General features: G+C 40.2%; 1 protein-coding gene across 1 annotated transcript in view; it reads left to right on the plus strand.

The window, feature by feature from the left end:
- Nucleotides 1–19,596, plus strand: part of Znf385b (zinc finger protein 385B) — a 298,652-nt gene that overhangs the window by 219,211 nt on the left and 59,845 nt on the right. Inside the window, exon 4 of the mRNA XM_027420092.2 lies at nt 14,627–14,737. Coding sequence (XP_027275893.1) covers nt 14,627–14,737 — 111 coding nt within the window. The remainder of the gene's footprint in view (nt 1–14,626; nt 14,738–19,596) is intronic.

Here is a 19,596-nt window from a genome sequence, read left to right on the forward strand (position 1 = left end):
GATATCTTGTAAACAGTGTTTTTTTCTCAAAATGGTAAAGTTTTGTGGTTTTGTTTGTTTTACCTGCTGTGTAACTCAGGCTGGCCTTGACCTCCTGACATTCATCTTTCCTCTACCATCCAAGTGTTGGGATTACAGGCATGTGCCACCATGCCCCGTCTGAAACGATAAGTCTTTTAAGTGTCCCTGAAAGACACTTGGTGTGTTTCCTGACAAATCACTATGTTGGTCATGTAGTGTTTTCTTTGTCTCTTTCATTGTTGTTGTTCATGTGTAGTGTAGGCAGGTGTGTGCACCCATTCCTGCACATATGGAAGACAGGGGTAGACACTGAGTGTCTTTGAGACAAGGTCTCAAACTCAACCTGGCACTCATTAATTTGCTAGACTGGCTAGCCAACAAGCTCATGAGACCCGCTTGCCTGCCCCTACTCAGGATCTGTGGTTACAGGAATATGGCATGGTTATTTTACATAGGTTCTGAGGATTTGAACACAGGTCCTTCATATTGTGCAGCAAGCCCTTTATTCACTGAGCCATTTTCCAACTCCATTTCTCTACTTCTTGATTAAAGAATGTTGATGGTGTATCTGTGTTCGAAAACTAGATGGATTTTTAATTGGTAACTTTGTTCACTCCCTTCATTCTCCCCTATTTTGTGTTGGTTTTATTTAGAAAGAAGACTTTGTGTGTATCTAAATTAAGTTTGGATCATAAATTTTCTTTTCCTGGAAATAACCATTTTCTTACAAATTTAAAGGAAAATGAAGATTGTTCTTCTTAAAACTACTTTTGGAATGAACTCCTTGCCTGTTTGCATTCATGTAAAAATAATTTCAAGTCAAGTGAACAAATTTTGAATGTCATGCTGTACAATTAACAGAGCCTTATTCAATAAAGAATTATCACTGTTGCAAGCAGAGTGAGGCATTTTATTGCAGCTCTTTATTTTCCCTTTCAACTATTGTATATTCTTATAACATAAATGGAAAAACAAAATTGAACCAGAAATGTTTTCTACAGAGAAGAGCTGATAAATACATGCATGCACAACCACAAAAGGGACAATAAGAATAGGAAAACACAAAAATTAGTTTTGGTAGTCCGTGTCCATAAAACCACTCAGGCACTATCTGTCAATTAAAATCCTAAAACATTAAGTTTGACAAGAGGAGCCTTCAAGGAGCAACAGAACACTCAGATCTGAGAGTGGGTTCCCTTTGTTCACTGCCAGAGAAAGGGGTAGACCATGTTAGAGTCTATCCACAAAATGCCCCAGTAGCAATGGCTTTCAGATAAAGCACTGTTGGAGTTTGAATATGATATGTCCTGATGGGGGAAGTACTTCTGTGTATGTTCATCTTATTGATTATTGAATAAAGCTCTGTTTGGCCAGTGAAACAGCAAGTTAGACAGGACTAGGAGTCAAAGAGGATTCTGGGAAATGTAGTAGAGAAGTGGTGATCCAGGCCAGAAGTGACATAGCAAGGAGACTCATATTTAGCAAGGAGATACAGGAAGTGTCCCCTTTTCCCCTTCCTCCTCCAGAGGTGCCACGTGAGCCACCGCCAAGAGAGGGTGCCAGTGAAAGGCATCCTCTATAAGATAAGTCTTATAAAATATATAGGTTTATGATAATTAAGACTGAGCTAACAGACGAGAATCCTAGTCATTGGCCAAGCAGCTTTGAACCTAATACAAGTTTCTCTGTGCATTAACTGGGGCTCTAACTCGGGCAGGCGGCTGACATAAAGCACACATGTGGCGTTGGGGCTCAGTGGCTTTTGGCAGAAAGATTTATCGTAACAGAAATGTCCTCCACAGGCTTGAGCGTTGCATGCTTGGTCCTCAAATGGTGACACTGTTTTGAGAGGTTCGTGAAACTTTATAGAGTGTAGGGCCTTGTTGAAGAAGGTCACAAGGAAGTTGCTGTTGAAAGTCATACCTAGTTTCTAGTCCCATCATTTCCTCTGCTTCTTGCCGTCTGGATAGCTACGAAATACTTGGCATATTGTTATAGTATCATTTTGTTTTCATTGTTTATCTGAGGTGCAAATATAAGGCTACAGTATAGCTTATTTTTGGAGCAGTGCTTAGCTGTGTGTAATGCTCTAGGCTCAATCCAGAAAGAATAAATGAATAGAAAAGTAAAGTTTAACTGGCTGTCTTAGATTTTAGTTTGCTCAGTCTGGCAATGATCTGTTCTTAGTTGAAGGTGCTTCCACAGGTCGCTAAATTTCTCAAATTCTTTCCTCTTTCAAGTTAAGAAGGTTGTACTAAAATCATACTAGTTTTCATAGAGTCTGATCTACTTGCTCCAATGAGAATTCCATTTTCAGTGTATTATTGTATTGGATTTCCAGTTAGGATTCTTTTTAAATGTGTGAATTCTATGATTCAAAGAAAAATTAAACAAAACATTCTGGTTGTGGTAGCATGTGTCTTTAGTCCCACCATTGCATTTTCGAGGCAGAACCAGTGTATCTCTGAGTTCAAGGCCAGCCATATCTACAAAGCAAGTTCCAGATTAAACAAGTAATTAGACTATCCACAATAATGTGGATAGTCTTAGAGATTTTACCACTACACAAGGAGTGGTCTGGGAAATCAAAGCCTGGTCTTACAACTGTAACACTCCAGATCTGTTTCTGTGCATGGAGCCTTGCCACATCTCAGTTAATACAGTCTTAGTGTCAGAGTAAGCAACGTGTTACAGGGCATTTGCAGGGGGAAATGTTTCTGCTTTGCAGAATTAAGAATTTACCAAGCAGATCCACATTTCTGTCTTTATACCTAGAGGATTTCCTTTTCATCTTCTCTGTTTTTAATCTGCATCATGGACCTGATTTCCCCCAGCACTGTGCTGAAGATGTTGGATTCTTGAGCAGCATCCCAACTTGTTTAGGCAAAACGATTTTGAAAGGATGCCATTTAATGTGTTTGCTTTTCCAGGGGTGTATTGATTTTTAAATCAGGAAAGATCACCTCCTTGATCTATCAGAAAACTCTTGTACTGTTTCTTAGCCCTTATACAGAAAGCAAGTAAGCATATCCTCTCTTACAGGAATTTGGAAATCTCACGCCAGTTGTCCTTAAAAACACACCTGCCAGTGTCAGTGCATAGAACCAGGTGACATGCTTGCAAGTTCCCCTTAAAATAATAAAGAATTCTATTTCTAAAATAATACTTCTCAGAATTATGTTGGGGTGCTGAATTGTCTCATATGGAAATGTAATAGATATATTTGGCAATTGTTTGCAAGTGATGATTTTTGAAAGAAGCAGCCAACTCTCTCTGGGCCTGGTGAGACAGCTCAGTGAGAAAGAAAACTTGCTGCATGAGCACAAGGGCCCGAGTGATCTCTGACTCCCTGTACCCACATAAAGAACCAGGAGTGGGTGATGGTGTCCCTGTGACCCCACCACAGGGAGTGGAGGCACTCAATGGCCAGGCAGACTAGTGACAGATAACTGAGCTGCTGATTCAGTGAGAAATACCTGTCTCCAGGAAAGGGAGATCATGATAGAGCAGGGTACTTGATTTTCTTCTGCATACACACATATACACACATGCATACACCACACACACACACACACACACACACACACACACACACACACACACAAACACACACTAAGAGTCACTTTTGAAGATTGTGTTATATCTAGCCTGTCTTCCAAGCATTAGGATAGCTCTCTTCTTCAAATGTCGTCCAGAACAATCACTCTCATAACCTGCCCTCGAATGAAGAGATTCCTTTGTCTGAGTTCCTGAAATGATGTATATTTTTTTTTTTGTTTTATTTCACCCCAAGGAGACCCAATGCTCGACAACGCAGAAGACAGTCTATTTATTTTGCATTTTCTTGGTGAAACCAATTCCTGATGTTATTACTCTGAACAGCGAACTGTAACAACTTCATGGGTATTTATATTTGTGTCATACAGTTCATAGTCAACCATGTATTTTTTAAAATGTTAATATATTTTATTGAGAAAAATAAAACAATACTTTGAAGGAAGTGACTTCTCTGGGGACAAGAAAATATTAATCTTATTTCCCACTATTTCCCTTCTTGTATGGAGCTATTAAATTTTGCAATAGAGGTAAACTCTCATTAATTTCTTCAATAATTCCAATAAGTTTATCTCCTTTACAGATTTTCAAGTTTTTCTCATTTCTTTCGAAAGCCTGCATAGCAATTGGATAGGAAGTATTGTTGCAATATCTTTACAGATGAACACAAATCTATCAATTCTGAGTTTATAATTTGACCAGGAATTATCTTAAATATAGGAACATGCAGAATAAAATGAAAACCTCCCTGGAATGTTCTTTGTATCCTGATCGGAAAAATTCTTTCTTCCCTAATGATTTTAGTTATGTTTTTACATTTGCTTGTTTAAGAATGGGAACAAGGAAAAGCAGAAGTCCCCTGACTAGCTGTAGTTCAGCTCATTGTCTTAATGCTTTCCCCTCCCCAAGAGCAGCAGTTGCATTTAGGATTGAAGATGGTCTGTGTTTTCTAATTCATCAAATCAAGCAGTCAGACCTTTGCATGTGTTTGTTAACCTGAATTGGGAATCTTATGCCACAGAATCTCAGTTCTTTAGTTTGCTCATCTAAAGCTGGGGTAGGATCATCACTCCCCAAGATAGTCCTGGGTACGAGCGTAAGTAGCACTGTCCCCACGAAGGAATAAGTTGACCATCTCTTGTTTAAACTAAACTCTGTGAAAGCTCACGGGTGTGGCATTTCAAACTACGCAGTAGAATAAGTACAACTTTGAATCATTTCTCTTGATCCTTTGTAGCATGGAAAATCACCAGGCATGTGGGTAGCCATAAAAGGAGAACGTTTTATAGATGTATTGACAATGTTTGCTACATACAAGGATCCGCTGTCAGAGTTAAGACATTCCATGTCAGTAAGAGACACACACCAGCCTTATGGAATCTGCCAGTAACAAAATAGCAAGAAAACTGCCTGAAAGAGTGAACTTTAAAGGTTATTCTTTCTACTCAGAACAGCTTAAAAGCAGTCTGTCAAGCTGGTCATACTAATTCACACCTATAATGCATGGGAAGATGAGGTCAGGGGATTGCCATGCATTTAGAGGCTAATATGGGCTGCATACTGAGTTTCAGACTAGCCTGGGCTGTATAATGAGATGCTGTTAAAAATATACAAATAAATGGAGGCAGGGTAGAAAGGATGAAGAGAAAGAAGAGAACAATAAAATGACTCCTAATTACATTCCTGTGTGTGTGTGTGTGTGTGTGTGTGTGTGTGTGTGTGTGTGTGTTGGGGGTGTGTACACACACACTCATAGATCAGGACTTGCTCAACCATCATCAGAGAAGTTTCCCCTTGTAGCAGATGGGAACAAATACAGAGACCCACAGCCATACATTATGGAAGAGACCTTGGAACACTCAACCTTAAAAAGGATTTCTCTAATAAATAACTAGAGGGCTCAGGGAATCCTGCAGAAGAGGAAGTGGAAAGACTGTAAGAAGAGCTAGGGGGAATAGAGGACACCCAGAAAACCAGGCGCTCTAAATCAACAGATAGAAGCTCCTATGAACCTATAGAGATTGAGGTAGTACGTTCAGGTCTATTTGCATCAGGTCCTCTGCATACATGTTACAGCTTCCAGCTTAGTGATTTTAGTGGGATTCCTGGGTGTATAAATGAGTGGGCTGTGACCTTTGTCCCTTCTCTTTTCCTTCTGCTTGTTGATCTTGTCAACTTCAATATGTTTTTGTTTTATTATGAAAAAGAAAAACCTTTAATCTCTAGGATTAATCTCCTAAAACCTAGAACCTAATTAGTTTAAGAATATTCTGTATGTTTCTTTGATCCTGCAAAATGAGTATCTAGGAGAACTCTGGAAAGTCTTACCAAAATGTTTCTTCAAAACAGATCAAGAAAATGTTTGCCTTACTCCACGCCTACTCCTTGTGAGTGGAATAAACATTGTGGTTGTTGGCATTCAGAGGCCCCTACTAACACAGAACTGAGAGAAAGAGATCAAGCCTTCTAAGTGTGTTCATTTACTTCGTCCTTGACAGTTTTGCACATGTAGAGAATGAATTTTAGTCATTTTTGCCCATTACCCTCTCTCATCCCCTATTGTCTCCCACTGAAACACTTCTTCCCAAGAAGCCCTCTTTGTACTCTCGTGTCTCTGTTTGTGAAGTAACGTTAGTGAGATAGTGCTCCTCAGTAATGCAGTTGTCACTTTTACATGTGTCATTTCATGAATATTTGAAGTGTAACGAGATTCTTTTGTCACTTCTTTTTACCCCATAAATCTGATATTGAGAAAGAAAGGGATGAAAAAGAATAGCTATTCTTTGTGTACTACAGTAATTTGATAATGTCACAGTTAAAAGGCTGATGCTTAGCCAAACTCCCAGAAGGTCCTAAACCACAGGGTTTAGTAACTGAAATCCTCTTTGTGGTAGTAAAGGAAAGGCAGGTGCAAATAATGACACTACCCCACCCCACCCCCAACCTCCACCCCAGCTGACCGGTAATCTGTTAAGTATCTTCAGAGTGTTTTGTTTACTTTCTGTTCAAACAGCAACAATTTGAAAAGGGTAGAACAGCCCAAATCTTATAGGGCTTTCAAGAAGTTACTCAATTAAGCCCCCGTGGGGGGGTGCAATATTAAGAACACACATATTCGAAAAGAGGAAAGCCAGGGGCACTCCAACACACTTGTATGGGCAGCTGCACTCTGGACTCTAGGAGTTCTAGATTGGTCTGGTCCTGTGCCAAGTGATTGATACATGGTCCCACGGTCCTCTGCAGTGTTCCTTTGCTAGAGTCAGTGTGGAGAGAGAACCCCTGCCTAAGCTTGAAACCTGACTCCAGTACTCGAGAGCCCAAGGGTGAACAGCAGTTGACTTTGTAAGAGACTGGGATTCACCATCTGTAAGTGAGAATGCATGCATGAGCTAACCCCTCCATGTTCCCTGGCCTCCAGTAAGGCTCCAAGAAGCTAAGCTGCTCTTCTCATGTTGTTGATGTTGTTTATTATCCAAAGCAAATACCCTTGCAGGATGACACTGATGACACACTAAAAGGAGGCTCCAGATACCTGAGGTATGAGAAGACAAGAAACGGAGAGTAAAGCCCAAAGTTGCTTGATGCACAGGAGACATACCATTTTTGTTTGTTTCTTGCTTTCCCATGCCTTCTTATTTTGCTTAATAGTGACTTCCATCCCTCATTTAATTAGTTTGTACCATCTCACATTTCAACTTTAAAACTATATCCCTCTCATCTTTGACTCATGTCCCCATGCAGACCAGGACATCATCTGAACCACAATAGGACTCCGGAAGTATTTACTGCATGGGCGATTTTTTTCCATTTTTTAAAAATTTGAATTAGAAACAAGATTGTTTTACGTGTCAATCCCAGTTCCCTCTTGATTCCCTTCTCTCCTACTCCCCCCCCCCTCCAATTAAACCCTACCTATCACATACACTATCTGCTCCCCAGGAAGAGTGAGGCCTTCCATAGGGGATCTTCAGAGTCTGTCTTGGCTCAGGGAGTATCCCTCTATGTGGAATGGGCTCCCAAAGTCCACACCTATGCTAGGGATAAGTACTGGTCTACTACAGGAGGCCCCATGGATTTCTGAGGTCTCCCCACTGACACCCACATTCTTGGGGTCTGGATCAGTCCCATGCTGGTTTCCCAGATATCAGTCTGGGGAGCAAGAGCTCCCGCTTGTTCAGGTCAGCTGTTTTTGTGGACTTCACCAGCCTGGTCTTGACCCCTTTGCTCATCACTCCTCCTTCTCTGCAACTGGATTCCAGTTCAGTTCAGTGTGTCTGAACTGTGGGTGTCTGCTTCTATTTTCACCAGCTGCTGGATGAAGGCTATAGGATGGCATATAAGTCCGTCATCAATCTCATTATCAGGGGAGGGCATTTAAGGTAGCCTCTCTTCTGTTGCTTAGATTGTTAGTTGGTGTCATCTTTGTACATCTCCAGACATTTCCCTAGTGCCTGATTTCTCTTTAAACTTATGATGTCTCTCTCTATTGTGGAAAGCATTGAAACTCTGGCTTCCAATTCTGTTTAGTAGCAATGGACTAACTGAATTCACAGGTAATCTGTGCTTACCAAATGGTTTTAAGAACATTAGTATAAATAGATGATTGCTTTAAAGGTAAAATTACCTTAAGAACATCATGGATAAAAGAAAGTCCTCTACAATTCTTGAACAATATTCCCACCTAATAGGGTAGCACCTGGGCCACATCTTGGTTCTAGCCTTCCTCCATAACCAAATTGTTTAAAGACATGGGATGCAGCTGCAGTTTCAGCCTCTTGAGAAGCATTAGGATGGCAAACACACTTGTGATTCTATTGAAGTCCCAGCTAGAAAACCATCTTGTGTCTAAAATGGGATCCAGCACCTGACCACACAGCAATGGAGACTCTGCCTACCTCAGTGGAAGGCAGCAGGGCTACTTTCCTGTGTCTGAGTTCCTCCATAGCCACATGCTCTCCTGTGATTGCTCACCCTGTGTAGCTACAAATCACTTGGGGGCGGGGGGAGGGTAATGGTCTTAAAAATACATACATACATACATACATACATACATACATACATACATATATATATATATATATTCATACAGGTTTGTGTCCTTCATGACCTTGACAAATATACCAAAGAGGTGTTTGTTCTCATTTTGACATTGACAATGTAATGGTGATCAGGCCAGCTTCATTAGCTCATCTCTGCGTACTCCAGTCAACAGTGATTCACCCATCCACAACCAGCAGTTCCTGCTGCCAGCCACTGCTCCATCTTCATTTCTATTACCTACTGTTTAGCTGCACAGATAGGTTTTGCATTTCTTTTCATTGGAAGCTCTGCAAAGTGCCCATCTTGCTGCTGTAGTTAGACGTGTTTCAGGCCTCTCCACCTTCATGAGCAGGAAGGTGGGTCTCTGAGACATGTAAACACTTGTGAATATGCACATTCTTCCCAAGGCACGAGGTGATTACTTCTAACTTTTACTTTTTTTAGAGAAGAAGAGGCTTATTTGGGACCAATAAATTCTCCCAGGTAAGAGCTTCTGGTAGCCAGAGCTGTGTGGCAGGGACTTGTTCATTTTTTTTCCTTTTATAAGCTTTGTTATAATGATTTCCCAGCAAACCATAATTTTTCCCTCTCCACAGACTTTTTGTGTAAACAGAAATAACATGAGCTAAATTGATATAACTAAATAACAAGCATTGGTCATTTAAAACTTACATCTTACACATAATAAATTGTTGAAAGCACTCATTTTTAACAATTAAATGTCTGTGAACTGCCAACTAAATCCTTAAAAATATTGCTTTGGTGTATAATTGCAAATATTCTAATAATTTACCTTAACATTCTATATATGAAGTTATTATATATCTATGTATTTTTTCATTTGGTAAATTTAACTTGACATTTTAGGGTTTATGAGAATGTGTTAATCTAGGATCCATTATTCATTCTGGAAATCACAGAATGAATAATAAAAGAGTTACCACTGTCATGTGACTTCCTGGAGAGATGTAAAGAAACATCTGCTCAACCCCGTTGCTGGGGGATGAATTCTGTCAAAGTCTATTGTCCCAGTTCTGTCAGTGAACTTATTGGGGTTATTTACAGGAGTGTGTACAACCCAAAGGTAGCCAGAAAGCCTTATAGGCAACATACAGGTATCTCTGCCACTAGGAGTCCTTTCCACAGTATGCACAACTCATAAACTGCACTACTGAGGAGCCCCCTGGGCAATTTGCAAGCAACTTCATGACCAAAGTTGCCCCCCAGCCCATTGCTGACTCCTGTGTATCCTCATGGGAGGGAGAGACCTTATAAGGATAGCATGAAGCCTCTTGAACCCATTAGTCCCACGAGCCTCATAGGCTCTCCATCCCCCTAGTGGGGGTCTCAGCTGCTCTGATTCAATGTGGTGATGGTCAAATTCAACCCAGCTTCACCACAACCATTGACTTACTCAGCAGATCTCATCATGACTACAGAGAATGCCCATCCACTACAAAAAAAAAATTTAAAAGAGACAGTTAATAGTAATAGTAATTCATCCAATTTTTAGAACATCGAAGAAAGACATAAAACAAAACTTCATAACAGTGCCCCTGTCTACTTGTGAAAAGTCTGAAAACCCTTTTTATGATGCTACAAATCTAAATCTCACCCATATGGCTTGGGCATTGAGGGTCAGATGTCAGTACCCAGCATTTGTTTCAAGGATTCAGAGAGGCTGGCAGCTGGAGCATCTGTACCCTTTCACAATTTTCTTCTAGTTAATATTGGAATAAAAAAAATGTTTTTTGATTTTTTTTTCAAGACAGGGTTTCTCTGTGTAGCTTTGTAGACTAGGCTGGCCTCAAACTCACAGAGATCCACCTGCCTCTCCTGAGTGCTGGGATTAAAGGCGTGTGCCACCACTGCCCAACCTTGAATAAAAAATGTAATTGTATCTGTTTTAGACTTTCTGTGGCTGAGAGAAATACCAGAGAAAACAACCTAAGGGGTGGGCTGCATATATAGTTAGTTTTCACCCATGTCACCAAAAAACAAAAGAAACCAAACCTAAAAAGAGTGACTTTATTCTAGATTACAGTCTCCAAAGTTTTTGCCCACCGTCCACAGCTCTGTTTATCCTGGGCCTGCCATGCGGCAGAACATTGTGGTGTTGGAATGGTGTAGCTGGCAGAGGCTACTCATCTTATGGCAGAGAAGAGCAGGGTGTGAGGGAGGGACTGGGGGCCAGGTATACCCTTCAGCAGCATTGCCCGTGGTCTGCTTCCTCCAGGGAGGCCTGACCTCTCCCAGGTCCCACTATCTGTCTCCCTAACACCACCAGTGAAAGATGGAACACTGAGCCCGAGTGGGACATTTTATAGTCAAGCCAAAGGAGGAGAGATTTCTTTGGGTTCCAGTCTCTTATGGCAGGGATAGTGTGGTGACCTGAGCTGCTGCCATCCTGACTGGCAGAGGAGACAGTAGAGGCTTGTGCTTCTTGCCCTCTGGCTCCACCCTAGTCCCCCAGGCTATCTGGTAGGGCCACTTGTGTTAGGATGGGTCAGTCCCTGCCCCCTCTGCCCTCTCCATCCCCACTTGGCTGTTCCTCTCTGGAAATGGCCTCACAGATACACCCAGAGCTGTTCTTGTCCCAATCCACACTGGCACTCGGGATTTGCCGTCAAAATAAACATCTATGGGAAAGATAAAGGGATTTAGACAAGAGGAAAACATGGGTAATTTCTGAAAACCCATGTAAGGAAATCGACCATTTTCAGCAGAAAACAGAGTGCTTTTTCCTAATGCTCTTTGTTTTGTTACTTGAAAACCCTTCCTTTTCTAGTTCTCTCATGCTTTACACATTATAGTAAATGACTGATCCAACAATAACAAATACAGTAATAAGTATTATCTTTCTGTTAGATGCATTCCTGTAGCTGGTGAGTTTATTAGCTAACCCTTCATTCTTTTTTCAATTAATTAATTTATTTCACATCCCAACCAGTTTCCCTTCCCTCCCCTCCTCCCAGTCTCTCCCCTCCACCTCCCCTCTGTACCCCCAGTTCACTCCTCCTGGATTTCTATTGAGAAAAGGGCAGGCTTCCTGTGATATCAACAAAACATGTCATGTCAAGTTGCAGTGATACTAGGCACCTCCCCTTGTATTAAGGCTGGGCAAGGCAACCCAATATGAGGGATAAGGTCTCAAAAACCAGCAAAAGAGTCAAAGACAGCCTCTCATTCCCATTGTTGGAAGCCCCACAAGAAGACTAAGCTACACAATAAAGTGTCCTTTTAAGTGAGAAGCATCAGAGGTAAGATTTTGATATGGCTAGTTGGAAGTCATTCATATGAAGACAGCAAGTCAGGAAACAAGGAAGCCATTAAAACTGCTGTCCCAACTGGGCATTGGTGGTGCCTGTCTTTAATCCCAGCACTTGGGAGGCAGAGGCAGGAGGATCTCTATGAGTTTGAGGCAACCCTGCTCTACAGAGTGAGTTCCAGGACAGGCTCCAAAGCAATACAGAGAATCTCTGTCTCAATAAAACAAAAAAAGAAAAAAACAAAAAAACAAAAAACAAACAAAAAACTGCTCTCCCACCTGAATTTACTTTGAGAGGAAATCTATGATCTTACATACTACAGCAACCAAATCTGGTGCCAGTGTCTTGTAGGGACCTTCTTAGCATGCTTTGGGAAGCAGGTGGCTGGGAACTTGTCTGCCTCTATATTTGGGGTGTTCAGCAATGACTTGACCTTAGGGATGGAGAATAGGAAGCAGTGTTTTCAGTCCAGTGTGGTACAGATATCAGATCTGAGCAGGATATAGTTATATTAGGAATTCTTTGAAAAAGAATCTAGGGGGAACATTTCTGTTCAGGGATTGTATTGGATCTACCCCTAATTATCTTGGTTTAATAAAAAGTTTAAACTAGAATATTTTAGGTTCATATTTTGTGTGTGCTTCTGTACCATGCCATAGGTTAAAGACAGGAGTCATGCATTTATTTTAAGCAATGGAAGTTTTTATTTTAAAGATTAATTTTCAATATATTTTTAATGAGTGATAGGAAAAATGCACATTCTAATAATGGTTCGATGAATATTATTATTTATGTTTTGATATATGCTTGATATAAAGAAGTACTAGTTCAGACATGAAGCAAATATGAGCAAAGTAGCATGTACAAACTAGTGTTTGGTAGATATCAATGCAATTTTACCTTTGTATTTCACACATTACTAGACGGGAAATATTTTACACAGTCTGAGAATAAAACCTCTTGATAAAAGACTCTTTGTCAACTTTGAAAATTTGGGGATTTCAATACTGTCCAATTGAGTTTTTCTATTTTATTTTTAAGCCTAACACAAATTGATATGCTAATATTTGCCTAGGAGCCATCAGAAAGTATTTAGATATACACATCTACAAATAAAATAAAGACCTAATGTTTTCTTCCTTGACTTTTGGGGATTTTCTTTTCTTACTGATATTGTTTGTTTGTTTCTTTGTTTTGTTTGTTTAGCTTGATTCTTTTTTGTCTAATTCTCATGCTGTCAAGGTAGGACAGTGGTAACACTTGCCTAGCATTCATGAGGCTCTGGGTTGGGATGTAAGACCCTATTTGCTATCCAGAATCCGTACATTCAAACCATCACCCTTGTTTTTAGAGTGAAGGTCCCTTTACTGTCACCTCTCCCAACTCTTAAACTTACCGCAAAAAGTAGGCTAATTCTAGTAACTTCAAATTTTTATTTTTGGAGAATTTCATATGTGAGTACACTGTATTTGCCTGGTTTATACCTCTCCCCCCACCAACTTCTCTAGTATTTCCCATCCCTTTCTCAGATTCACTATCTCCTCCTCTATAATATGATATATATATATATATATATATATATATATATATATGTGTGTGTGTGTGTGTGTGTGTGTGTGTGTGTGTGTGTGTCTTCTTCTATTGCTGTTGTATATGACATATATAACAATAACTCTGCCTCTTTTTGCCACATGTAAGTTCTCCTAATTGCTAATTTTATACTTGCTTGATTTATAATCAAGATCAGGGATGGTATTTATTTCTTCTCTCTCAAATGTTACCCACTAATCCAATGCTAAACTCTGTGCTCGGGAGATTTCCTAGTCGATGGTGTCAGTTGACCTGTCCTTGTTCATGTCACACCTGTTGATGAGTAATTCACCACTCATCATCGGCATTGTTTTCTGAGCTGCCGGTCGTCTGATGTTAGTGCTGGGGATTAGTTTCTGGGGTACATGAGAGAATCATCATGGTCTGCTTTTTTTACCTGCTCTGCCGATGGAATTGTTTCTTTTCCTAAGTGTGATGGTTCTCCATCGTGCATTTTCCTGTGGCCGAATACTTTCATTACTGCATATTTTCCCACATTTGTATGTTTTATATGGAAGCCAAAACGAATCACAGGCTATAAATCAAAACCGTGCTTGGTCAATATTTAAACAAGGATTGCATATTGGCCAATCTCTTACATGCATCTGAGTGTTTGGTAATATACTTTCCAGTACAGCGAATTTCAATCCATAGGACATGAAAGCTAATAAATTATTTTGAAATAAAGATGCACACTTTCCTGTTCTGTAATAAGAGCCTGACATTTACAACTTTGCCATAAATCAAAACTTAAGAAGTTAAATATATCTGTAATGACTGTCACTGAGATCATCCGAGACCACGATGGGCATTATCGCTTCCTACAAGTAAAACATTAACAACTTAATTTTAACCCTAACACGTGGCTCTTTGGTTTTCTTGAAGTCTGACTCTTTAAAATATCCCATGCCTCCTTTCGTCGGTAGGAGGTTGCTAGGGATGTGGTGATTCTCTTGTGGTCCTTTGTGTATTATAACTTCAAACAGGTTTGTTTTGCTTTTGTTTTTACTCTTAATTCCCGGAGACAAGAACATTACAGATGTGTGAGATTCTCTGATAGCCTCGTTTGGGAACTAAGAGTTAAAACCTTCAGTGCTGTCTTTCCATTGAAAGTAATTTTGACTTTTTGTGTTTAATCCTTTGCTCTTTAGATGGACCCTGTGCAGAAAGCTGTCATTAACCACACGTTTGGAGTCTCCATTCCCCCAAAGAAGAAGCAAGTTATTTCTTGTAATGTCTGTCAGCTTCGCTTTAACTCGGATGTGAGTATCACTGTTTTACTGCTCTCTGAAGTGTGCTGATTGTGCCAATGCTGACTGGCCTGAATATGTCTATCTCTTCGTATTTGCCTGCTCTGTGTCGGTTCAGCACTGGCCCCTCCTGATGGTCCACTGGCTCCAGTGTGTCCAGTTCCCAAGCGACTTAGATTCGTTGCTTCAAATTCGAACAGTAGGACAAGTGGCTGATCAAAAAATTTTAAATGCTCTCTCTTTTTACAACTTGATCCCACTGATCCTATTTGCTTCTCAAAAATACTTGAAAATTAGAAAATATGAAAAAATTTTGAGTGAATGCCAAAGAAGATCACTGTTATTTTTTGACAAGAACTATCACATTTCATGCATGTGTCCAGTCTTACTAAAAATAACCCAAAGACCAGTGTATTATACAGGTTATGTTTCCATTTCATATAAATATAGGGAAAAAAATTATAACTAGCCAGCATAGACATTCTGCTAAAAAGAGATGTCAAGGAAAGTGTAAAATCTAAGTAGATTTTTAAATGTATAAAAAATAAGTATCAGTAGAAATCTGGTAATATTTAACTACCAGATAAAACCAGTTTCCAGTGCAGATGGGATCTGAAGACTGTATCTTGAATGCAGGGATTTCCCAAGTTTCTGGACTCAAAAAGCCATTTTGCAAAGAGCACACAACAGATTTAATGTGTTTTTAGAAATACAAAAATAACAGACATCCTTCTTCATATATACCATGATGTGACATTTTCACAATTCTACAGGGTAAGCACAAGGAAACTGCACTCACTGGAGAAGAAGTTGATCATAATCTGAATGATTATATTTAATGTGATTGCAACCAAAGTCTAGTGAATGTCTGGTAGAGTATAAAATTCCACAAGAAGACTTTAAATGCACCTAAATAAACAAGCAAATATATGATGTTAATTCATTTGACACCTCAGTATTATTGAGGTATCAATTCTCCTCAAATGTAAAGACAGCAGAATGAATATCAAAATTCTCCAAAACTTTTCTTTTAAATCACCCACTTCTTAGAATACACATAGGAAAGAAGGAAAAATCCCCAGAGGTACAAATTTTGAAGATTCATTTTTCCTGATTGCAAAGCCTACAGTTATCAAGGTACATTGAAAAGTCACTCCATCTTGGAACTGGAGAGATGACTCAGCAGGGAGAAGTACTAGCTACTTTTGCAAGAGGCTTTGGGGTCCATGCCCAGCACCATCCCTAACTCCAGTTCCGGGGAACTGGCGCCTTCTTCTGGTCTCCATGAGTACAGCACACACTAGTGCACTTGCATCTGTGCAGGCAAAACACTCAATATACATAGAGATAAATAAATCTTTAGAATTATTTAGTCTCAAGCCCTACTTGTCATTCATCATTTTTATCAACACTTAGTACTTTTTATGTAACCTTCCAAAGTTTATTTATGGAGTTGTACCTAAATGTGAGTATGTTTTTCTTTTTCTTACATATAGAGTAACAAACTTTTCTTGGCCTCTGTTTGTTTGGTGTTCATGAACCAAACATGTACCATGTTCATGCGTGTGTATACATGTATGTGTGCAGCTATGCATGCACATGTGTGACCAAGAGTGTGAAGATCAGAAGTTGATGTCAGGTGGTTTTCTCAACTTCTCTCCCTTTGTTTTCTTGTGACAGGGTTTCTCACTAAACCTGGAGCTCATCTTTTCAGCTTGATTGTCTGGTCAGTGAGCTGCAGAGATCTGATTCTCTGTCCCCAGCAGATTGCTGTCACACCTGGCTCTTGCATGGATGCTCAGGTCCTCATGTGTGCAGGGCAGACACTTTACCTATCAAGCCATCTTCCCACCTCCTGCCTTGAGTTTCACCCATAAGAGTGTTCACTGAGGAGCCATCCTGTCAGTGGAAAGCACTCCTTGACCTTTTTATTTAGATATGTGCTAGACAAAGATGCTTATGTCCTAGGACCCTAGATCCTCATAGTATGTTACCTTACATCACAAAGGGGGAGTAAGTTAGCAGATGGCATTGAAGGTGGTGTGGTCATCACTTGACTCTAAAATAGAAAGAATATCCATCACTGTCTCATGTGCCCAGTGTGCAAGGCTCCTTACAAAGGGAAGAGGAAGGCAGAAGGAACAGTATGATTCATTGATCACCTATTGATGGATTTGAAGATAAAAGAATGTGCCAAAAAGCCAAGGAGTGTGCATAGGTTTAAAAGTCAGTTTTACCAATACCTTTGTTTTAGCCCAGAGAGATTCACATCCCATTTCTGATGTAATAATAAATCTGTGTGGCTTTTAGCTTATGATAGTTTCCTGTGAAAGCAGTAGAAACCTGCACCACCAGTCTCTGTGTGCAGGCCCCATAGTCTGTTTACCTAGTAGAATCCATTAGCTGTTGTGTGTGTATGTCCCATGGTTGTTTGTTCAGGGCCTTGTAAGCGACCATTTGGCTGTTTCCCACTTAGGAGTATTGCATATATTTTCATAGTCATTACACAACACAGCTAGGACATAAATCTAGGTGTCTTGCCTCTAAATATGCAGGTATGCCTATAATACTATTTCCTGTAATTTGACTTTTGTCTAAGGATTAATTGACTCCCCCCACCCCCACCACGATGGGAGGACATTCCAAAGCTGTAGCTTTTACCAGCAAGTGATATGTGCCTGTGTGGGGTCTGTTCTTACCCAGGGAGACCAGAGTACATTGCAGATCTTCCACTCGTCTTGATTTCATGTGCAACACTGCATTCGGAGTCTGTGAGGGCCAGACATGGTAACACACACCTTTAATCCCACACTCAAGAGGAAGCAGTAGAGGCAGGCAGCTCTCTGAGGTCTACACAGTGAGTTTAAACAGGCCAGCCTGGTCTACACCGTGAGTTTCAGGACAAACAAGCTAAATAGACCCTGTCTCAAAAAAAAAAGTTCTTGAACGTGGATTTGGATTTAAGTTCTGTTCTGAACGTGGAAAATTACACCAACACTGTTGACCTTAGTTTTTTTCTTTTATGATGGGAAAATGGACCATTCCAGCTCAATGCTTAAAAATAATCTCCATGGTATTACCATCAGGAGAACAGGATACAAACACATCTGCCATACAGATAGGACAGCTAAGACCTCAGAATTATGCTTTCTGTTGTGCCATGGAAGCCAGGTGTGGTGGTACACCCTGCGATCCCAGAACATAGAGGGTAGAAGCAGGAGAGTCAGGGATTAGTGGCCAGCCTTGCCTACAGAGCAAGTGTGAGGCTTGGACGACATCAGACCCTGTTTGAAAAACCAAAATAGAAAAACCAAAATCAAAAACAAATCTGTCCCATGGCTGCTTTGAGGGGAGGCGTGAGAATTTTTCTCTATATAAGTCAGAATTTCTCACACCTTTGATCTGTACCCACCATCATCCATTTCTTTTCTGAGTGTGACTACTGTGCACAAGGAATCTGCATACATGTTAGCAGATGGCCACCAGCTTCCTGTCTCTCCTCAGTAGCCCTGTGGAGAATAAAGAAAGAAATGAGATATCTGGGCCCTGCTTAGATTCTGGGCAATAAAGCCACAAAATCTGGATGGCAGATTCAGAAATGTGATATATATGTGTTCCCCGCCTTTAGTAATGGCGCCGTAATCTGCATAACCGAGCTCTCTAACTGAGCATTTTTTATTGGGGAGAGAGTTTATTATTTTATAATTACCCTATTTACATTTTAATGCAAGAATTAAGAAGATGCTCATCCTTATTTCCTTTAATAACATTTCTAAATCAGCCCGAGACTCAATTGGCTTCACTCTTCAGTGTAGAAAATATGTTTATTGAAAGATCTGGAAGGCAAATTTGCACAGTAAACAGACTGCTCTCCACGGTTCCCTATATCACACATAAAGCATACCAGGGTAGACCTTGTGCAGTAAAACTCAGAGCGACCTAGTTTAAGCGTTCTGCAGCCTGCTTTGTCCAGCTTTTACCATCTCAATAGAACTCCACTGTTGGAAAGCGAAAGGCTACAGCTTTATTTACACAATGAAGCCTTATGTAAATGAGCAAGCATTAATCACAAACATTTCCCAAGTGAACCTTTACAAATTGACACCATTAACTTTGCCAGGGGCAGGCACTGCAGTCCAGGAATAATATACTTTCCAAAAGAGTCCTGGACCTTTGCACAAATATATGCAGACTGCTTTCTTCTTCATCATCTTTTTTTTTTTAAAATCCTAACCTCGGATAAACCAAATGAGGTTGTCATGAGCCCCCATGTTCCTATGTTTTTGATAAATGAGTGCATGCTGTAGGATGATCATAAATTGATGAGCCTGAGTAAGAATCTTTACCTATCGGCTGCAAAGTGCCATCTCCAGAGAAGAGCCCAGCCAGGAAAATGAGGTAGCATACACTTCACAAGTAACACCTTGAGGCGAACATTTTTCTCTTTCTTTGCTAGGTTGGAAGTTGGGAGATCACAAACAATTTCTAATTTACATATTAATTCCAGTTCCTTGGAGACTAGCAGTAGAAGGATCAAATAAATACACATGGAATCTTACATAAGAACAGGGCCACTTGGTTTTCTGAAGTGTTTAGAAACAGAAATGATGTCACATCATCATCTCACCACAGTTCACTGTAAACAATCTTCATCCCATGTGGGTATGTGGATTCCCCATGCTTCATAAGGAAACAAAAACAAGAGCACAGTGATCTAACTGAGTTTTACAGACTCTAGTTCAGGAATATACCCTAAAATTGATCATAAAGGCCACAAACTATGAAGCATGAGATAGTATTCCCCGATGCTAATGCTAGGCTTTCATTGCTAGCATGGCACTAAACCATCTGGTTTGCAAAATCTACAGTAT

The sequence above is a fragment of the Cricetulus griseus genome, chromosome 6 (genome assembly GCF_003668045.3).
Source record: "Cricetulus griseus strain 17A/GY chromosome 6, alternate assembly CriGri-PICRH-1.0, whole genome shotgun sequence".
NCBI lineage: Eukaryota > Metazoa > Chordata > Mammalia > Rodentia > Cricetidae > Cricetulus > Cricetulus griseus.